Genomic DNA, 21,331 nt, shown 5'->3' with positions numbered 1-21,331 from the left:
CTCACTTTCATCTCCCTGCCATGTTCACTGTCTTTTATTTGTTACCCATTTTTCACTCCCAGCGTTTTCCCTCCGCTTCATCCTCAACCAATGTCCCACATTTGTCACCACCTTTCTCTGCTGACTGTATTCCCTCATCTGTCCTTCTCCTCCTCCACTCCAAAAAGTCATCTCCGCCCACCTCCCAGTGTCCCAGTGGGGAGAGACAAAGATGGACAGACAGAGAAGGGAAGAAAGAGGAGATGAGATGGGGGCAGGATACATTGAGATATGATTGGGCTGGAGAAACCCCCTGGTGTCAGAAATTCACCTGCAAAAACTCCCTCATCCCCCGCGTTTTCTCATCTGTATTCACTGTCTCTCCTCCTTCTGTTCTCTCGCCCTGCATCATGCCTCCTCACCTCTCTCCCTCGCTTCCTCTTTCTCTCTGTCGCCCTCCCTCGCCACCTCCCTGCCTCCGTCACTCTGTCCTTCTGTGTCTCTTATCATCCTGCATTGCTCCACCTGCACTGTGGTGCAGCACTGACAATCAGAACTCTGCACACATACACAGAGAGGAGCACACACGCTTTCACAGACTTACACACAGGGAGACACACGCCCACCACTTCCGGCAGCCCCCTCCCTCCCTCTCTCACACCTCTCCACTGCAGACACGAAACATTCTACAACCCCTGGTGTGCCAGTGCTTCATCAAGAGACACTGTTAGCACTTAGTCAAAACAGCATTCACACAATGTAGATTATCGTCTGTACCACATCCACAAAAATAATCGAAACAACAAAGTTGATGATCGAAAGAGATTAATAACGATAATAATAAAAATGATGATAATAATGATCATGATCAACATTTCATCTTAATTTAAGTTTGTATTGCAAAGGCTTTACATAAAACATAAAATGCATGAATAAAACACAGTCACATACAACAATGATGAAATGAGACATTTTAAAATAAACATCACATGAAATAAAGCTGTCCGCTGAGGATGATCCCAAGGCCGATATGCTTTATGTGTAACCACAAGACTATTAGTATGTATGTACATTTTTCATTGGTACTCCAGTTTAACAGTTTTGGAGTGAAGTGATGGACAAAGTATCTTACATCATGGGGTCCAGATATACCGTGCCTCTCAACATTGAATTGCTTTTTTTATGGCTTAACTGCAGCCAAAACAATACTTATCTTATACTTAAGATGGATCTTTAACAATGGTTAAAGAAAAACATTAGAAGCTATTAGAAGAGCTGGAGACCTGGTGATATCCTTTATGTAAAATATGGTTATAGATATATACAATTTTTTATATGTGGAAGGGGGAGTATGAGGGGGAACATGATTAACTTTGTGTACAATCATGATATATCAGAATATGCCCATTAGTAGATTAACTTCTATGGCGGCAAACAAACTTCTATGGCCGCAAACAAACTTCTACAGAGTGGGCAAGGGGATGGCTACTTTCCTGCCTCTCTTTTTTTTTGTATAGGCCTATAACCTGTATAGCTAGCCTATATGTGTATGCTCCTTGTGAGAAGGGCGTAGAAAATCACAAAAAAGTTTGACACACAAAAAGTAAATCAATAAATGGTTAAATATGTATATATGGTCTATAAAATTAGCCCATTTCTCTCTGTTGCCTGCTTGCCTTGTGATTTGGGGGTATGTAAAAGTCAAGTTAGTCGAAAGTTTATTACTGTAAGAGGTCATCAGCAGAGCATTTACACATGATAAGTATGTGTAGACATATCTGATTAATATGGTAGAGAAGTGAGCCATCCAGCACCTTGGATGAATAATTTAGTGGCATAATGATGGAGTGTGTATGAAAAAAGAGGAGGTTTGGCGCTGGGTGAAGAATCATGCGTGGGAGAAAAATAGTAAGGACACGAGGCTCTGTCCCTTTAATTTGGTGTTGCTAGGGAAATGAAGCTGTTTACTCCAGCATCAGCCACACCGATGATGTCTGCCTGAACTCTCCACGCACCGCCCTCATATGAGCGCACACGCACTAGCTGCCCCAGTGTATATTTCTGTCATTTGTTTCAGTCCCACAATTCCCCTCCTCATGCAGTTTGTCAGTTCACATCAAAGTCAAGAGTGGAAGACATGCAAGAAAAGATGTGATAAGGAGATGTGGCACTTCATTCATATACATTACTTAGATGAAAACAAAAGTAAAAAGTTAGTTGTTGAGTCAATCCAGACGGTTATCGGACAGCTGAGCTAAAATGAGAATAAGTAATCAATCCTGACATCTAGTGGTTGTTGTGTGGATTCAAGAGTGTGTATGTATATCCGTCAGTCTGTTTCTTTATATAATGTGCAGACCTTTAAGCTGCCTTTCCCCAGGCCTCATTAGTAGGTCAAGGCCTACGTAAGAGTTACATAACTTGGCTACACTGTCAAATTGAAACAGAACATGTTAATTAAAATTATAGCGAGAAGAATATGTAAATTGATCTTAGAATTAACAAGTCTAATGGTGTATATTGGTAATAAGGTGTTACAGTTAAAACAATTAGATATGATATTTTAGGCTAATAAAAGGATGTCTAGTAGAACAGTACTTTTTTTTATGAAACGTTAAAATGATATTGAATATAGCTCGCCCTTAGTATATTGGTATGAAAAGGATAACAAGAGCTTGACAAAACACAATACCAGCAATTGGCCTACATCACAAGAACATACGCTACATTCGGACAACCAAAGGGAAAATTAAGATTAATAGCAACAATCAGAATATGAATATATGAATAAAATAAATAAAAAGGCTACGAGAAAAACATATATTAAGATTTTGCATGACTGTAGGACATTCTGTGACAGACTATAATGATATTTTATGTTTCTTCATTAGGCCTAAAAAGTGAACGTAGTAGAAGGCCTATGAGTAGCAACACTGTATTAGTAAAGGTAGTATAGGGTTACAGTTCAAGACTTTTACTTGTATTGGAATACTTAAAATGTCTATTGGATACTTAAAATTGCTACTTTTACCTGGAACTCTTTTTCAATATTTTTTGACAAAAATGGATAAACGGGTACAGCAGGTAAACAACATCTTCTGTTTATGAAAAAAGAAAATATAACCAAAACAAAAGCAACAAAGATTCAAATAAATATTTTGTTACGTTTACAGAGTTCATATGATTTAACAGCTTTTTGTGAATACGTTCATATGTGGGAAATATATATGGAGAATGAGCAGAACACCGCCATCTAATGTCTCAAGTCGCAACAACAAAACATAATTCGAGCATTCAGGTTGCCAGGTTTGTTAGAACCGGCCCAGTATCGTACAGGAGACCGGAGTCAGTTTGAGCCTGTTTGAACCCATCCCCTCCGGCAAATTGCACCATAAAAACAAGTATTGCAGAGGAGTTTGACTGACTGAAAGTTAACGTTGGCCGTTACAGATAAGTAAACATGAAAGTTAGCTTATAAATCAAGGAGAAACGTATTTCGGCTTTTAATGCCGATCGAGTGAATGCTTGGCCTATATTGACTCTCGTTTTTGCCCCTCAAAATGCCCCGTGGGTGTATTTTATTTTTAAATATAGCTTTTAATTAAGATTCTACATATTCAACATTTAATATTGACAGCCAGCTCAGGAAATCTTGGCTTCTTTCTTTTAAAAAAATGACTAATATGAATAATAATTAGTTAGAATAATGACTAAATTTATCACATAATACTCTGAATATACATTTCTATCATTTTCAGTGAATCCAAAACAATACCTTTTCCCAAAGTAATGTAAATTGAGGGTTGTAAGGCGACAGTACTACATTTCCCGACTGCCTTCGCTGCGACGTCACCCGCTGTATATGTTTGATCCAGCTGGGCCACCATACTTGTTGTGTTTGTTTGGCTAGGTGAAAGTAAAGATGGCGAACGAACTGGAAAGAGTGCGAATCTCAGCTGCGGAACTCCGAGCTGAAGCGTCGAATTCAATCAATATCACCGACTGTCAGAAAGGTGAGAGGAATTGAGCTCGATACTTGGAAGGAATACGTTCGTAAACAAGTCGATAAAGCCAAGCGAATAAGTATCCCAAGTTGGCTTAAAGTAGCCTACGGAGTTGCTAAGTTTGAAAGCAGCTAATGTTGTTAGCTAGCGAGCTATCTCCATGTTCGTTCTTTGGTCGCGCGGTCTGTTGTAAACGCCCCCTTGACAACCAGGACGACACCAGATAATAACTGCTGTCACAATTTAACCCTGTTTGTTATATTCTTCGTATCGTTCTTTATACTTACTACATATACTTTAGGTCACATTTAGTAGAAGGAAATGTGGCCGTGTTGTTTCAATGTAACGTTAACGTCGGTTGGTTTAATGACGTATAATCTGGGTTTGTACGGGTGCTGGAAACCCTACATTTTTAGAATTTTAGTGTGGTGTTTTCAAGGTTTGAAAAGGGATTGTATTCTTGAATAAAGTGCTTAAACTGCTCGGCATTTTATGTTATACGGGACGTAATATATGATATCACAGAGAAAAGATTATCACCATATTTGAGAGAATGAAAACAGTTCGTTTTTTTCATTCATTTGTGTTCCTTCTGTAGAAACCTGTCTTAAACATCAGGTTGGTTGTTTATAGGACAATAACATCTAATTTAGTGTGAAGTGAAGCTCAATAATAAGTGTACTTAATACTGAGTATTACGTTGTTACAAGCTATATATTCCCTATGTGTACTTTTCCCACAATTACTCAAAGGGAGTGCTTTCTGGCATGTACCTTAAGGTAATTTATGTTTGTAAAACACTGTTTCATGTGTAATAAATGCAGTGCTTAATGGGTAGCAATAGCATCGTTTGAATATGCACACATCTGCTTCCTTCCCAGGATCTTAATCTAAACATTGAAAATGTTTGGATTAAGATCCAGTGACTTTGTTCCAAACACGCACAACCTCAATTGTTGTTATTAATATTGTTTATTTTTCTTATTGTCAACATACTCCAAAAGGGGCCTGGTGTAGTTTATCCCTCTGTGCAACAGCTCACTATTGTTATCCAAAAAATATATTTACACAACATTAAATAGACACTCCGTTACACTTGGTGACCTGTTCCATTATCATGATCAACACAGGTTTATATATTCCCAAAAAAATACACTATTTACTCCTGTTTTGGTGGTGTTTGCTACAGCCGATTAAATAGATAATATGTATGTGTGACCTACTTTTTAAGATTTATGTTTTCAGTAGAAATCAATAGGCTTGGGGCTGAGTACCACAGACAGGGTAGGGAAGTCGGAAATTACTCTGAGACAGTCTGAGGCAATGTTAAATTAATTTTTCTATGGAATTTGTTGGCAAGAATAGAAAACAGAATATGTAAACCTTATTATTTAATACACAGACTCCAGCTACCTTCTTTCTGTATTTTTTTTTTCTTCAGAGGAGCACCAGGAGCATCATACGCACAAGCAGCATAAGAAACGTGAAGGAAAGCGTCCTGAACTGCAGCGCTACCAGCCGGTAGCTGGACATGGACGGTGTCACCGTGACAGTGAAGAGGGAGAAACTGGTCAGAGTGATCCCTTGGCCACTGAGTCACATGACCATGAGCAACCATCACAGAGTGAGATAAAAGTTCTCACTGAAAAAGTTTTAGAAGGACATGAGTGCACATACAGTGGGGCCGGCACCAACAAAAGGGGAAAAGACAGGATGGGAGGTGATGGAAGTAACACTCAGAACTGTAGAAAGGGCAGCAACTCACAGTCTAAATCACAAGCAAATCAAGAGAAAGTATTTGTTGAAAATGACAGAGAACACCAGGAACCTGTTGGCGCTTCAAAGCCAACACGGAAAACCCGCAAACCAGATCGAGAATTATATCAACCAGGGAGCCGTAGGAGCAACCAGGGAAAGGACTGTGGAGTTGGAAGAGAGCAGGATAAGCCTCCCCCTCAGGAGAATAAGCAGAAAACTGAGCCAGAACCCCAGTTGAGTACAGAGGACAGGGAGGGGAACAAAAAAACATCCACACAGAAGCAAGGAGGGAAAGACAAAGAAGTAAAAGCTATAAATGAAAATATAAAATTGTCTAAATCCAGTGAGACAAACAGAAAGCAAGGAAGCTGTGATGTGGAAAAAAAACCATTACCCTCTGATGCTTCGTTTGAGAAAATTACTAACAAAGTAGAAAAACTCAGCATAAAAGAAAAGGGTAAAGTAGGAGGTGAAGGCCAAGCCACTGAAGAATTAAGTTGCAGGAGATGGGAAACGATTGATAAGGACAAGGAAATGGGAGGGACAAGAGAGAAGGAAGAAAAGGTAGATAAGAAGAGGGAAAAGGGAAACAGCAAGAGAAGGGGAGGAGAGGAGAGAATTCAGGATTTCAGAAAAGAAGATGAAGCAGGTGGTGGAAGAAAGAGTGACCGGGGGAAAGGGGAGAAGGAAAGAGACAGGAGATCAGCAGAAGCAGATAGGGATAACAAACCAGGCAAGACAGGAGAGACTCATCAAAGCAAAGGAAGAGAGAATCGCAGAGAAAGCAGAAGAGGAGACAACAACAACAATCGGTCCAGAGACGCTCAGAGAGATGCTAAGACAGAACGAGATACAGACAGGGCTGTAGAAAAAGGCAATAGAAATAAATCCAATGCAAACATCACAACACCAACATCAAAGCGCTATTCCAAATCAGATATTCGGCGTTCACGGAATCGAACTTACAGCAGTAGCTCAGCCAGCAGTGTGACCAGCCTGGATGGTCCTGGAGTAGGGATGAATGTGGAGACTACCAAGTGGACACGCTTAGATTCTAGGCACAATAACAAAGGGGGGGTGTCTACTAGTGGAGAAGGACGAAGGAGTAATTTACAAAGCTGGACAGCCAATGGGGAATCATCTACAGAATCACTGGAAGGGAGTGAGATTAGTGACAAAGCAGAAGATAGGAGGAGAAGAGGTGGAAGAGAAGATCAAAGTGCAGAGAGGCGGAGGGAAGAAAGGAACAGACCAAAGGGAAACAAAGTTGGAGGGCAGGGAATCCTTAGGGTTTCTCTAGAAAATCAGTTGGGTACCACCACGTCACATATTGCGGTTTCAAAACATCACAAACCAGGCTTGATTCCCCGTGGCAGAGGCGGGGGTATCCTGGTGCTTCCAGCCCGCACAGACATCTCTAATTCACCTGAGGTTGGGCAAAGGCTTCTTTTTGGTGGAATTAGGGGAGGAGGAGCTTGCAGGAGTAGAGGAGGCAGAGGAGGAGGAATAAGACGACTCTGGGATCCAAATAACCCCGACCAGAAACCTGCTCTTACCAGCACCCAATCCTCACAGCATTCATCTCTCCAACAGCCTAAATATCTTCAGACAGGGACTGGATATGGACAGCTTCACTTTCTGGACACAGACGATGAGGTAGCGGGCAGCCCTCCGGTCCCTCAGGGTGAGCACCTTCGATCACAGCAGGCTGCTGCCATGGCCTACTACAAATTCCAGAACTCTGACAACCCTTACTGCTACCCCATGCCCACCAGCCACCCACATATTCCTGGCTCCACCACCGGTCAGCGCTATCCATATCCTTACCATATGGGGCCCTATCAAATGGCTCCCCCTAATGGTATTTACCCGGGTGCTGGTGTGAGTCAGTTCTCTGGGAGTTACAGAGGAGCAGGTTATTCTCAGCCTGGTGCAGGAGGTAGTTTGACACCTGAAGAGGTGGAGCAACAAGCCAGAGGGGAGCTGGTGAGGCTGCTGAGGGCTGCAGATGCACAGGAGCTCCAGATCAGCAACCTGCTGTCAAGGGACAGAGTGAGTGCTGATGGACTGGATCGCATGGCCCAGCTCAGGTGAGGATTTTGTGGAAAAGATGTGTGTTTGGCCCCATTCAGACCAGTTTTAAAAACAGTCCATCCTGTGTGATCTGATCACTTGTGGACAGCTCTAGTACAGGTGTAAATGCACTTAGGACGCATTGAGTGCTCAGTGAGATCGCATCACTCAGACAGAGAAAATTCAGAGTTGGTCTGGGCCATTTGTGGCCACATTCTTTTAGCAGTGTGTACAGGAATGTGTCCTGGGCTATATTGAAGGTCTACTCAACTGTAAATGGAACTACATACTCATTCACTGTGTATTTTGGCCATTTTTTCTTTTTTTTTTTTACCTATCACAGCTCATATACAGCTTAACACAAACATTAACCAGTGATATAAAAGAGATATCTGTAAGCACAAACGGAGATGCAGGAGAGAAACTAAGCTACAAACCACAGAGTAGAAGCTACAGAAGTACTGAGAGCTGAACACAGAGACTGTTCCTCTGCTCTCTAGCACAGGTCAACAAACGTAGACATCCTTATTTTAAGGTTTATAAAATGGACGAAAAAATTCTAAACACATTACACACATACCGCCGTTGGGTAGAGAAAAGTTAGGTCCAATTGCATGCACATGGACAAAATGTAGGCAATTAGCAATCTCATGTTACTGTAGTAATGAAAGTGGCTGTAAGAGAGTAACAACTTAAATTTACACACAACAATAACAAAAACTATTTTTCATTCAAATATATAGGCTATCAATATGCAAGTCCCTTGACGCATGTAGACACATGCTGGTGCCTGGTCTGAAGAGATGTATTGAGAGCTGTCTACTTGTGATTGGATCCCTCACGATTAGGAAATCTAATTTGGACTTTCTTTTTGACCGATGGCCGACCCTCGTTAACTGATTATTAATCCTTAACTGACAAGTAGGCATCTGAGTCCAGGTTCACCTGTTCAGCAGTGGCTCGGCCATACTTCATTCCACAGTCAGCTGCAAACTTGTACCAGCCAAACAACCATGATGTTGTATGCATTGTCGTGGACACATGCAGCGACTTCCCTAGAGTCCTCCTGATTTTCACAGCTGTGCGCAGCCATCGAAGGAGCATATGTCCGAGCCTCCAACCCTCTGTCTTTGAGATTGTCAGCTGCGTGTCTGCCTGGCATACTCCATGTGTAGGACCGACTGCCTGATGGCGCTCACAGTGGGTAGTCATGGAGCAATGCAGAGTATGCCAGAGACAACCAGAGCCTGACCCACATACACACTAAAATGCAATTTGCTAGTGCTTAAGCGTTCCAATAAGCTTTATAAATGGTGTGCTTGGTGTGTCAAGCACACCATTTATAAAGCATTTATGTCATTACTCTACTTGTCGGTTCAGTTCCTCCTTGGACCTATGAATGATGTAGTCAACAGAATTGAGTCAGTAGACGTATTAAAATCATAAAGCACTGTCCTTTTATGCCCCCCTGTGTTTTAGAGCTGATCTTTTGGGGCTATATGAGCAGGTCATCCTGACAGACATCGACTTCTCAGACTCACAGAACGTGGATCAGGCTCTGTGGAAGAATGTCTTTTACCAGGTCATAGAGCACTTCCGGCAGTTACTCAAAGACCCCACCTATGACAACGGCCCTCATATCAGGAACATGCTGCTCACGTTGCTTGACGAGGTAAGGAATGTGTAGGATTTTCAGACAGGGAAAAGTTTGACAAAATACGAATGGGACAGATTGACCATGTTGTCTGGCATTGAACATCTGTGTGCAGACGTCATAATCTTGCTTGAGGATACGTCAAGACAATGCTAACAGTCTCTTTGGGCACTTTCTTGATATACAGTTTTGACCAGTTTTAATGTCATGTAATGGTAACGTACCACAATAAATTCATGATTCTTATCACTCTTTTTTTATATGATTTTGAATATGAGGACAGCCTGTAAAGTGTTTGTGTACATGCATACAGTAACGATAACAAAAAAAAATTCTTCTTCACTCCCGTTATGACCATTATTGTTTGTCTTTTACAGGGGGCACTATTCTTCAATACGTTGCTCCAGAAGTTACAGACAGTGTACCAGTTTAAACTAGAGGATTACATGGATGGCATGGCTATCAGGGCGCGGCCATTACGCAAAACGGTAAAGCCATACTCCCCTAGTCTGTGTTTCTGTGTGTTCGCTTAACATGCATCTTAAAAATGAATGTACATACTGTATATCCAATGTGTATGCATGAATTGGGCAATAAAAATGCAACTTGAAGCTTTGCAAATGTTTATTCTCTTGTGTGTCTGTGTTTTTCAGGTTAAGTATGCGCTTATCAGTGCTCAGCGCTGCATGATTTGCCAGGGAGATATAGCACGTTATCGTGAACAAGCCAGTGACTCGGCCAACTACGGCAAAGCTCGCAGGTAAGCTGGAATTCTATAGGTATTGGGAAATTTCTTTCATATTTAAGAGCATCTGATCAACAATTGATTTTGAGTGAGCCAGGGTTCTATAATGTTGAAATCTTGTAACTCTCAAGTCCAAGAACGAGTGGTTCTGCCTTGCCTTTTTGCTGTGGGGCAATTTTTCACCTGTCTTATTTCTCCCATTTGGCCCTGATTCTTTTTTGAAAATGCCTGTTGAAGTCTGACAGCTCAACTTTCTCAGTTTTGGGCCTGTTTTTCCTGAGATAATAGAGAAGTTCCATACGATCTGTTCATAATGCATTAGATGAAAGCGATATAATTCAAAGTAGTAGCCGACATTTTTTGAAAGACCAAACCTTCCACAAAGTTTCTCTGATGGTATCTCGTGACTATACATTTACATTTTTTTCTTTCGTAGCTGGTACCTAAAAGCCCAGCAGATTGCCCCCAAAAATGGACGACCCTATAACCAGCTAGCCCTACTGGCAGTCTATACAGTAAGTGAAGCCGAGGGTTGCAACTGGAACTTACTATTAAATAACTTTCCTTTTTCTGACTGACTGTATTTCTCCCGGCATGTCCCGGATAATTGGAAAATAGAACTATATTTTGAGTAATTGTCTGCTCGTACCCTTTTACATCATGATGTAGGATACCTTCCTTCTCTTACACTTTTTCCACATTTGTCATTTCCAGAAGCGGAAGTTGGATGCTGTTTATTATTATATGCGCAGCTTAGCAGCTTCCAACCCCATCCTGACCGCAAAGGAAAGCCTGATGAGCTTGTTTGAGGAGGCTAAGCGTAAGGTAAGACACAAACTCTAGTCATTCATTTGTGCTGTATTATTTAATTTATTTTCTTGGACCAAAAACTTAGGCAGTGCAAGTGCTTTTTGTTTAACAGATTTTGTTCTTGTAGGCAGAACAGCTTGAGCGAAGGAGGAGACAGGAGCATGAAGGAGGCTCCAGGGGCCCAGCTGTAAAAGGAAGAGGAAGAGGGGAAGATGGAGCACGGGTGGAGATTTGGATTCGCCCCACTGGACAAACCGCAACCCCATCCACTCACAGAGGAGGTAGTGAATCCAGCAGAGACTCTGAACAGGATGGAGAGCTGGGCAGTCTCAGCGCTAGTGATGTAAGATCCCTTTTGTTCGCTCTCTCTCATACTCGCATGCACATCGAGTCAAATACCTTTACGCTGTACTCAAAGACAGTGGTCTTCTTTGTAGTCTGTTATTTAATTTGCTTTAATTTTTCCCTCTCAGTTTTTCTTTTACATTCATTCTCCTTATTCTCATGTATTCCCTCTGTCTCTTACATTTTTGCTTACATTTTTACCATATTCCCTCCTTCATTTCTGTTTACTGATCTTTTTTTCATAGTTCTTTCTTTGATCAAAGATATTTTTAACTCTCTCTCTCTACCCGATCTTTGAAACAGGCCATTTTCTTTATATGGAGGAATTGGACGCATATGAGCTAAAGATTATCAGACCTGTGACAAGCTTCAGCTGCTTGATAATGAGCACATCATTAGACTTAGGTGTGTTAGAGCAGGGTGAAACCTTAAACTTGCAGGGCAGTAACTCTCCAGGAGTAGGATTTGGCCTAAGGCCTTCTGGAGATGTCTCCCCAGACATATGCATCCAGTGCCCCAGCTATGGGAGGAGCTCAGGTGCCCAACCATATCAGCTGATTTGGTTACAGGCTAAAAGCAAATCTCTTGTTTTCTGAGAGAGCTATGGTTAAGATCCTGTACTCACCATTTTTGTCAGTGTATCCTGTTAGAAGAGACATCTATATGTGTATCCTGTTTGCTCTTTTCATCATCAGGGGTCTTTCAGTCCATTTCCTCCTGTCCCTATTGTTCAAAGTGCATTTAAATGGCGACATCAGCTTGAAACCTCTCCTTGGCCTCTGTCAGTACATGAAGTGTTTTCTTATCGTTGCCCTGTTGCTCAAGGATTAGTAATACTTTTCTTTTTTTTTCTTTTGACCTTCCAGCTACACAAGAGATTCATTCTGAGTTTCCTGCATGCACATGGAAAGCTCTACACTAAAGTGGGGTGAGTGATGTCTAATGTTTTAATGGGTTTGAAGAATAGATTTATTTTTGTGGGGGCCTCTTGTGTCTTTATTTTTATGAATGTGTGCCTCTTGCCTATACAGCATGGAATCCTTCCCCGGAGTTGCGAGCCGTGTGCTGCAGGAGTTCAAGACGCTGCTCCAGCATGGCCCTTCCCTTCTGGGCAGCACACACATGCTGCAGATCATCACCATCAACATGTTCACCATACACAATGCCCACAGCAGAGGTGATGCTGCGCACAAACACTGATATCTCCAAAGTTTTAACTCATTGTGTTATCTGCAAAATGAAAACAAATGCATAGTTCATGAACAGCTAATTCTATTTTATGCAGAAAAGGAACTTTTAGATATCCTATGTTAATGGTGACATCCCTGGCCGTTGGGGAACTGTAGTAAGCAACCTTTTTTTTGGCGTGCTCACACTCCATAGTCATGAGTATCAGCCAAAACAGTGAGACTGTACGTGATTGATGGCCATCATGTTGACATGAAAAAATGTCAAATGAAATACAATCATATTAGAGAGTAAAAATAGCTTGTAACCGCCAGCCTAAGATCCATCTCTGGGCCGCCACTGCAAAGTGTAAAGCGGAAGAACAATATGTTTGGACTCCATCCACGACAACAAAAGTTAACTTCTTGGCATGTTTGTTGTATCTTCTCACATGCTTTTCATATGTAATTAAGCATGTTGCTATTTTTCCAGCAAAAAATGAACACTGGCTGTACATAAACTAAGAGTGTTGAGGAAGTGCTGTTTCAAAGTCTTGTCTCTTTTTATCAGGTCAAGATGGAGAGGCACGGTCCGTTTTGCAAGAGCAAAGCACTGCCCTGGGTCTAGGCATGTTCGCACTACTGGTGCAGCGCTGCACGGAGCTGCTCAGGGATACTCCTGCAGGTACTTACCAAGTGGCAACCTCTTCGTCTGAGAAATGAAGCTAATGTGCAAGTGCCAAAAACTGCAGTTCATTGAAGGGCCATTTCAGGCTGGCTCCAAAACAGAGCAAATCCCCATAGAGGCCCAAGGTTATATGCCCAACTTTACAGCAGAAATAAACATGTTTGCAGCCTGATACTATAGTTATTTTCACTATTCAAGACAACTGTACGGGGGTAAAAAACATTTTTTATATCTCAGCCATTTAAATTATATCAAAGTTTAAAGTTCTGCATAATTACTTTCTTACATAATGGCTGTGAGTGGCAGGTTACTGCTGTCACAGCACAGGATGTTAACATTACTACACACCTGTTAAGTTTTATGATCTTGCATGGTTGCTATGCTATCCCAGTAACAAAACCTGTCCACAGACAGACATAAATTACTGGCAATACTCAAAACAATCTCTGTGGTTATTTCCACTGCAGTAGGTGTCTCAGGGACCACATTTTGCCATGATGACACACACACACACACAGACCCACATGTTGAAAACAATACCAGTGTCTCTATTGTGGCTGGGGGAAAAATATTACATGGTTTTAGACTGCATAAAGGAATGAGTTTTCTTACTTCAGTTGGACTTGACATCTTGGAATAAGCATCTTTATTTGTTCACCTGCTAACATTAATTTTATTTTGTATCGTTTGTATTTTAAAAACTTCTCTTTCTCTATTAGAACCAGTCCCCATGGCAGATGGAGAGGAGGATAAAGGGGAGGGACTAGAGGGTATGGTTAGGGTCTCTGCCTTCCCAGCGGACCTTAGAGAACTGCTGCCTAGTATCAAGGTCTGGTCTGACTGGATGTTGGGACAACCAGACCAGTGGAACCCACCACCATGCAGTAAAGTAGAGTGAGTACTGTTAACCTCCAGTAACTGTTTTTATGGCCACTTGGAAGCGGTGGAAACAAGTCGTAAACATAACATTGACATATTATCATTATGTATGCCATTAAAGTTATTGATTATAGTCACCTTAAACCTCCACTGCTGGTTCTGCTCATGCCCTGCTTTAGTACAAACCACACACACCAACTCTCTTCAGACACTAGTTCTTTAAAATATTCATGCTTACCATCAATTCTGGCATTTTCCTCTCAAGTTGCAGCCCTGATGTTTGGCAGTGCCTGGCGGACCTGTGTAACGTTCTGGCACATGTGGACCATGAGGAGATGCCGCTGTACAAAGCCGACACTGAAGAAGTCGAGGGAGACGAGGAGTTGACTGTGCTGCAATTGAAGGAAGACCAGCTGCTCGCCGGCTTTGTACCCCTGCTTGCTGCACCACAGGAGCCTTGTTACACAGATCAACACACTGACATGGTGAGTGCAAAGTAAAGGTGTATTTCATTATACTGTAACACTGTAGCCCTGGTTCACTTATACTCCCGTGGAATAACTGAATAGCCTGCTGATTACCCTTCTGGCACCACCAGTGCCACATCTATTCCTAGCTGTCCTTGTCCTGTTCTCATGCACATATCCCCATCATCTTCCCTTAGGCAATAGCAGCAGATTGTAAGAGAGTGACAGTGCTCAAGTACTTTCTGGAGGCTTTGTGTGGACAGGAAGAGCCTCTGTTGGCCTTCAAGGGAGGCAAATATATCTCTGTGGCAACTTGTCCTCTACATAACAACTCAATAGTTACAAGAAGCAGACAGGATTCTCTACCAGAAAAAGAGGTGACTGTCTTTCTTCTACTTGCCCTCTATTAATATTACCTAGTGTAAGCCAAACTGCTGAAAAGGAGTCTAATTTGTTTTGTGTCTATTTGGCAGGCAGATGATGTCATAATTGAGGCAGAGTCGTCTCTCTCCGCATCAGAAGGGGAGGAGGAGGCCGGAGACAGTGAGAATGACATCAGACAGCTGAAGGCGCGACACCACGCCCTCACCAACAAACTGGCACAGCAACAGAAGCGCAGGGATAAAATACAGGTAAAACAGGCGTATATGTTCAATAGATATTTAAATCTGGAAATGTATTGTGATTGGTATTCTTGGCTTTGTCTGTTGACATTTTATTAGTTAAGTGAATAATCAAAAAGGATGAAAAAATCATTGACAGTTGGCAGAGTTGAATGTCATGTCAAATTTCTTGTGTGTTCCAGGCAGTGCTGCAGACAGGCGGGCAGTTGGAGCTGGAAGTGAGGCCTCTCTTTTTGGTTCCAGATACCAATGGATTCATTGATCACTTGGGAGGGTTGAAGAGACTCCTTGAGTGTGGAACATACATAATAGTTGTGCCACTCATAGGTAAGAATGAAAGACGAGAACAAAGAAAAGAGGAATTAAATGAAATACACACTCTAATAAGAGGGGTGAAGAAGGATTAAATTGTGGTGTTTTGTCATGTTTAAAATTATTATGTTCCATGTTTTTGGCGTGTGGTGTAGAAACTTTGGTGATGTATACTTATGGTGGGGTGTGTCCTCTCTACTTTAGTGATTACAGAGTTAGATGGCTTGGCTAAAGGTCAGGACAACTTTGGTGGAGGAGTGGGGTCAGGAGGACGCAACACTGGCGGTCGTGGCAACTATAATGTGAGTGTGGCCCATGTGCGTGCCGTGCAGGAAAAGGCCCGGTTGGCAGTGGCTTTCTTAGAGAAAGGATTTGAAGCCAGAGAACCGTGCCTCAGAGCCCTGACAAGCAGAGGAAATCAACTCGAATCTATTGCCTTCCGCAGTGAAGACACCTCTGGACAGCAGGTGAGAGCTCAAATTGGTCTAGGTCAAAACGTCTTTTTATTCAGTTTTGTTTTATTCATTTGGTTTCAGATTGTGCAATGAAATAATGTTTACTTTCCTAGTAAGTAGTGGTTGACTGCTGATGGAACATTACTACTTAACATCACGTTTGTACGGTTTTTCAGTGACTGTCTTCTTTTTTTACCTCAGGGTACCAACGACGATGTGATTCTGTCCTGCTGCCTCCACTATTGTAAAGACAAGGCGAAAGATTTCATGCCTGATCAGAGAAGTATGTAACATTGTCTGTAATTCATTCAGGGCGCACTCACACTGTCCATCCGTACCCCTTGCTTTAAGGGGATTGTCCCCCCTCCCTCTCCCTTGCGGCCCAGGCCCGTTTGTACTCACATTGCTAATTGACTTGGGCTGCGGCGTGAATGCGCATTGCTTATACATCATCACCCCTCTGGGATTTAGTTTTGTCTGACTGTTTTTGAACGTTTCATCTGACCAAATCTACAGCAAACACTCCACCTCTGCATCAGACGACCGCAAACCGTTCGGTGCATCTTCTTTTTAAACGCATATAAACATACATAGGAGCCGCCGTCAATGCTTGCGCTCGTGCTCTTACACATGCGCACACTTTGCACTACATGTGCGTATGTAAGTCCACCTCGCTCAACCGGGCCGCGGCCGGCAAGTGTGCCGTGCCGTGCCTGTGCGCGATACAGTTGCACTCACACTGGTCAAACGAACTAGACTTTAGCCGTGAAACGACGTGCTTGGTACAGATGGACAGTGTGAGTGTGCCCTCAGTCTTCAGATGTCCTAATAACCATGCAACCATGTTATTTTATGAGAATAAAGTCTTCTGAATGTATCTCTTACTCCTCTTTGGCTTGCACCCACACACAGATGGGACAGTGAGGCTCCAGAGGGAGGTGGTACTCCTTACAGATGACCGAAACCTGCGTGTCAAAGCACTAACCCGCAATGTCCCAGTCCGAGACATCCCTGCTTTCCTCAGCTGGGCCAAAGTGGGCTGAACCAGGCTAAGTTGGAATCAAAGGAACCCAACTGCTGAAGCCTGCTTGCCACTCAGCCACGAGAGAAGACACACTTAAGCAGAGAAAGAAGAAGAGATAACAGGGGAGAGGAAATTATTAAGAAAGTGTAGAACCAGTTCTTATGAAATACAAGCAAATGTACTGAGAGCAGGGTGGTTTCAATCAGCTTTTCCCCCCTTGTGGTGAAGTGTGTGTGTGTATGTATGTGTTGAGATCAGCGAGCTTCCCCGGAAAGAGACAGGGAGACTTGAAAAGTCTCTGGAAGTCTGGACCGGTAGGAAGGAAAGAGGTAAAAAAAAAATGGAGTGATCAGATTTGTAAGTTGTCTGGTCCAGCCTTGAGCCTCTGCACATAGTTGGTAAAGGCGTTTGCTGCAAGAAGTGTTGAAATTTGAGGCTGGTGATGAAAGGAGGCAGAGAGAGTGTTTATGGTCATTTAATTGTTTAAAGAATGGCTGTAATGAAGGCCTTAACTGGCACTTCAACACTTCTCTTGGGCCCAGTCTGCTTTGGCCTGCACAGCAGAGCCGAGAGAAAGGTTGTCAGAAAGAAGCCCAGCTGGATGGTCTTTGTCAGTACAGTAAACAGTAGCTGATCGTAGTGAGGGTTAATCACACCCTCATGCACATCCAAGGAAATCCAATGCGGGTATGGCCTTTCCTGTTGCCAACCCAGGAAGTATCTGATGCCTGTTTGGTAACTTGAGATGTTCCTCCAACTCAATGCTAATATTAAGTTTGGATATGATAAGAAAATTTGTTGAAAAAGTCAACAACATAAAACATTGATTATTTGTTTTGTGTTATTTTTGATCTTGTGAAAAATGTTTTGTTTCCTTCTTGGAGGTCATTTGTCCATTTTGACACTGATAATAAGCATCTGCAAAGCCCCCCCCCCCCCCCCCCCCCCCCCCCCCCCCCCAAATAAACAGAACCATAATGAATGGGTTATTTGACAGAGCTGGGTTTCTAAATACTTATAAGTTTCTGTTATGAGAAGTGTAACAGATGTTTGAGATTCAGTATCAAGAGTCCATTGGTTTTGAGATTTAACTACCGGGAAAGTTTGCGAAATTGTCTTTATGGGATTTAGCCCATCTAAAACACCATGAAACACACCTTTTGGAAATACAGTTTGACCCAGGTCTGTCTAAGATTGCCATGATGCTGGGAAAAGCTTGGTCCTTGACATTCATTTGCAGATGTTTTATTATGGGGTACCATCTTCGACTATTTCACTTGATTTTCTATTCATCTTTACATTCTTTTTGTGCTTTTCAGTTCATACCACTACAGCAGTTTCCCTTCTCATGAAATACTTTTAATCAATACCAGTTTTTCTCCTCAGGGTATGATTTTCATTTACTTTTTTTCAGAGTCTCACACACTTTTCTTTCGTTGAAATAAGACACATGAGGTAAACCACGACAAATTAGAGCCCTGTAAAATTCCCATCAAGTTATAGCAACACCACACTGCTACATGGTCAAAAAAACATTTAATGTAAAGGTAGTATTTGTGTTTTTTCTTGCTCTGCATTGCTTAGAGGGAGTTTCTGCAGATTGTGAGTTTTGGTCTGTTTGTGTGTACATTGTAAATTTCTAAATGCACGAAATAGATGTAATCTGCACCTATGTTCTCTTGTTTTGTTGCATCATACATCATTCATTCGTCACAGTTTGCTCATATGGATTTAGAATAATGCTGTATGCAGTGGCTACCTTGCTTTGTATTTGTCCTGTACCTTTTCAGCTAGGCTTGTACAATTTCCATCAGTAATTGTTTCAGTATACGTGAGAACTTATATACAGGTTTATGATTTTTTTTCCAACCCCTGTTTTTTGGTGCTAGTGTAGTCAGTGAAATCTGCTGTGTTAAGTAGCTCCATTGCAGTGTTTCTTATCGGAGAAAATGTAGTAACGCGTTACATTTTCATTGCACATTCTAACATTAAAATGTTTTGGAAGCATGTTTTGTTGTTAACCTCATTTATGTGCAAATGAAGATTGTGATATTATTGTGAAAATACACAGCAGATATTTTGACTTGTCATAACAGGGAAGGGTCAGGTGTTACTGATAATACTAACAATGCCTTGTTACAGTAAATCCAAGTGTCTCACTAAGCCATCCTAGTGTGACAGGGATCCTTAAACCGAAGCAGCTAAATGGAATTCAGCCATTATTCCAACCTGTAGTTTTCCTGCTGTGACATGTCAAAATGTCAGCTGTGAAAATTGCCTATAGTTGTGTTGCACACATAGACATATTCGTAATATTCACATTTACTTTATTTTAAAGTCGAAAACTACAGCCAGATCATCAAAACTTGCCATTTTCACTACTTGTTAGTTATGGGGTATGTGAAGGTTTTTGTATACATTTCGATCATTAAATGAAAAATTAGATGTAATGGAAGCAAAAATAATCAAAATTATTATAATAACAAAATACTAAATGTTACCACACATAACCAAATTATCTGCAGGAAGTTGTAGCTAAATCACTGCCATACCAAAACCTTTACATGTGTGCCCTCATGTGGTAGTTGAAGAAAATGACACAGGTGGGAGTGATGGAGCCAAGAAGCCAGTGTTGCGTTTTGGGTCCAGCACTTAAATACGGGGAATATTTTTGACTAAATGTTTCGGTCACAGGGACATTGTGCAAAAACAAGCTTTATGACCATTATTCTTTATCTAGACTATTCTAAACATGCCTAAAAAATCCTGTCCTGATATCTATTCTCAAGGCCCTCACGGCTCTCCAACTGCATAAGATCAATGCATGGAGGCTACCTGCTATTAACTTTCTATCTTTTATGACTAGCAGATATTTGTGAATGCCCCATAAAAGGGACAGCTGCTCTTCAGCATGAAACACCCATAAACAAGCACAGTCCTCCTAAATAGGTCCAGTTCTAGTTTGAATAAACATCAATGATTTGCCTATCTTGGGATTTATGTATTTACATTATACATGTACGTGTGTGTATGTGTGTGTGCGTGCGTGCGTGCGTGTGTGTCAGGGACAGAAAGTTCTGCAGCCTATCCATCCATTTCATTTGCTTCAGTGTACTTCTGTGCCTGGATACAGACCACACACAGGCAGGACCCGATTCTCATCATCATGACAACAGGGCTACCAAGCAACCAATCAAAGCCCTCTGAGCCCCGTTCTGCAAGCTGATTGGTTTCTCAGCATGCAGCCTGTTGTGGAATGCCCATCTTTAACCTCTCTGCTGCCATGCACACTGCATATATCCTATATTTTCTTGTTGCAGATTACACCATCATGTGTAATCCTCAGCGATGTGGTGTCACGTTTGTACTGACGTGAGGAGCGTGTCATGCTATAACTAACATCTTAATGCATTTTTGTGATAATGGAATAAACCGGCATAGTTACACAAATGTATGCTTCCTTAATGTTAATATATTTTGATGAAAAAGTGACAGTGTCAGAAATGGAAACATCTGCATGGCAATAATGGACTTGTGATAGTTGCCAAACTGTTTGGTGACAGGTGTTGAGCCATGAAATTAGCTTACTTTACTATTAAATTGTACTTCATAATATATAACCGTGTAATGTATATGTCATGTCACATCAAGTCATGTTCTATAAGGTGTTTTACACACAACATACTTTATATGTTTCAAATAATGTTAACTGACAGGTCTATCGGAGAATCTAATCAATGTATTGTAACTATATTTCATCACACAACTAGGCTATTGTTCAGACTGCATTATTTACCGATCACTAGAATAAATTGTGGTGTACTGACGTCAAACCCATTCTTCTCATACTAGGGTTAAGGACCGATGGACTGCACAGCGTGGTCCCTGGACAGCCATTCCTGACATCTCGAGAGGACCTGGATACATAAAACAGTTTTTAAATTGTCTGTGTGAGTTAACGACAGGCTATTTATAGTAGACACCAGATTAAGACTGAAACTGTTAATCAGGTTAGGAGCTCAGTGACTGAAAGTGCATCAGGACAAACACATACAGAGAGAGAGAGAGAGAGAGAGAGAGAGAGAGAGAGAGAGAGAGAGAGAGAGAGAGAGAGAGAGAGAGAGAGAGAGAGAGAGAGAGAAGACTACTACTTGGTTATTGTCCCCTCCAGTAAAATGCAACAGGACATGTGTTGACAGTCACAGATGTATATGCTCTCTCTCTATCCCATGCTTGGATGGCACATCAGCGGAGGAACATGTCTATGTTCCCTTAGCCCGATGTTCCCTCAGATTAATAATAAAATTAAGAATTCCACTTGCTTTTCAATGTGTTTTCACAGATGAAAA

At 41.7% G+C, this 21,331-nt stretch overlaps 1 protein-coding gene across 1 annotated transcript; it reads left to right on the top strand.

Annotated features, from left to right (window-relative positions):
* Window positions 1–3,890: 3,890 nt before the first annotated feature.
* On the top strand, window positions 3,891–17,871 carry smg6 (SMG6 nonsense mediated mRNA decay factor). The gene is made up of 19 exons (XM_083926341.1): window positions 3,891–3,992; window positions 5,425–7,831; window positions 9,294–9,486; window positions 9,846–9,956; window positions 10,122–10,228; window positions 10,650–10,728; window positions 10,928–11,038; window positions 11,151–11,366; window positions 12,235–12,296; window positions 12,400–12,545; window positions 13,106–13,219; window positions 13,942–14,116; window positions 14,367–14,586; window positions 14,766–14,945; window positions 15,042–15,200; window positions 15,374–15,518; window positions 15,708–15,970; window positions 16,160–16,241; window positions 16,871–17,871. Exons 1-19 carry the CDS (start codon window positions 3,902–3,904, stop codon window positions 16,999–17,001), a joined length of 4,992 nt encoding a protein of 1,663 aa, XP_083782467.1. The 5' UTR covers window positions 3,891–3,901; the 3' UTR covers window positions 17,002–17,871.
* Window positions 17,872–21,331: the final 3,460 nt, after the last annotated feature.

This window comes from Echiichthys vipera (genome assembly GCF_963691815.1).
Source record: "Echiichthys vipera genome assembly, chromosome: 14".
In the NCBI taxonomy this organism is placed as follows: Eukaryota; Metazoa; Chordata; class Actinopteri; order Perciformes; family Trachinidae; genus Echiichthys; species Echiichthys vipera.
Note: the sequence above shows the minus strand (reverse complement) of the source record. Positions and strands in the feature narration are given on the sequence as shown.

Coding starts and splice junctions, on each gene's coding strand:
- smg6 (XM_083926341.1), top strand. CDS start 3,902: ATGGCGAACGAACTGGAAAGAGTGCGAATCTCAGCTGCGGAACTCCGA. Junction 10,229..10,649: donor AACTACGGCAAAGCTCGCAG/GTAAGCTGGAAT, acceptor TTTCTTTCGTAG/CTGGTACCTAAAAGCCCAGC. Junction 12,297..12,399: donor AAGCTCTACACTAAAGTGGG/GTGAGTGATGTC, acceptor TTGCCTATACAG/CATGGAATCCTTCCCCGGAG.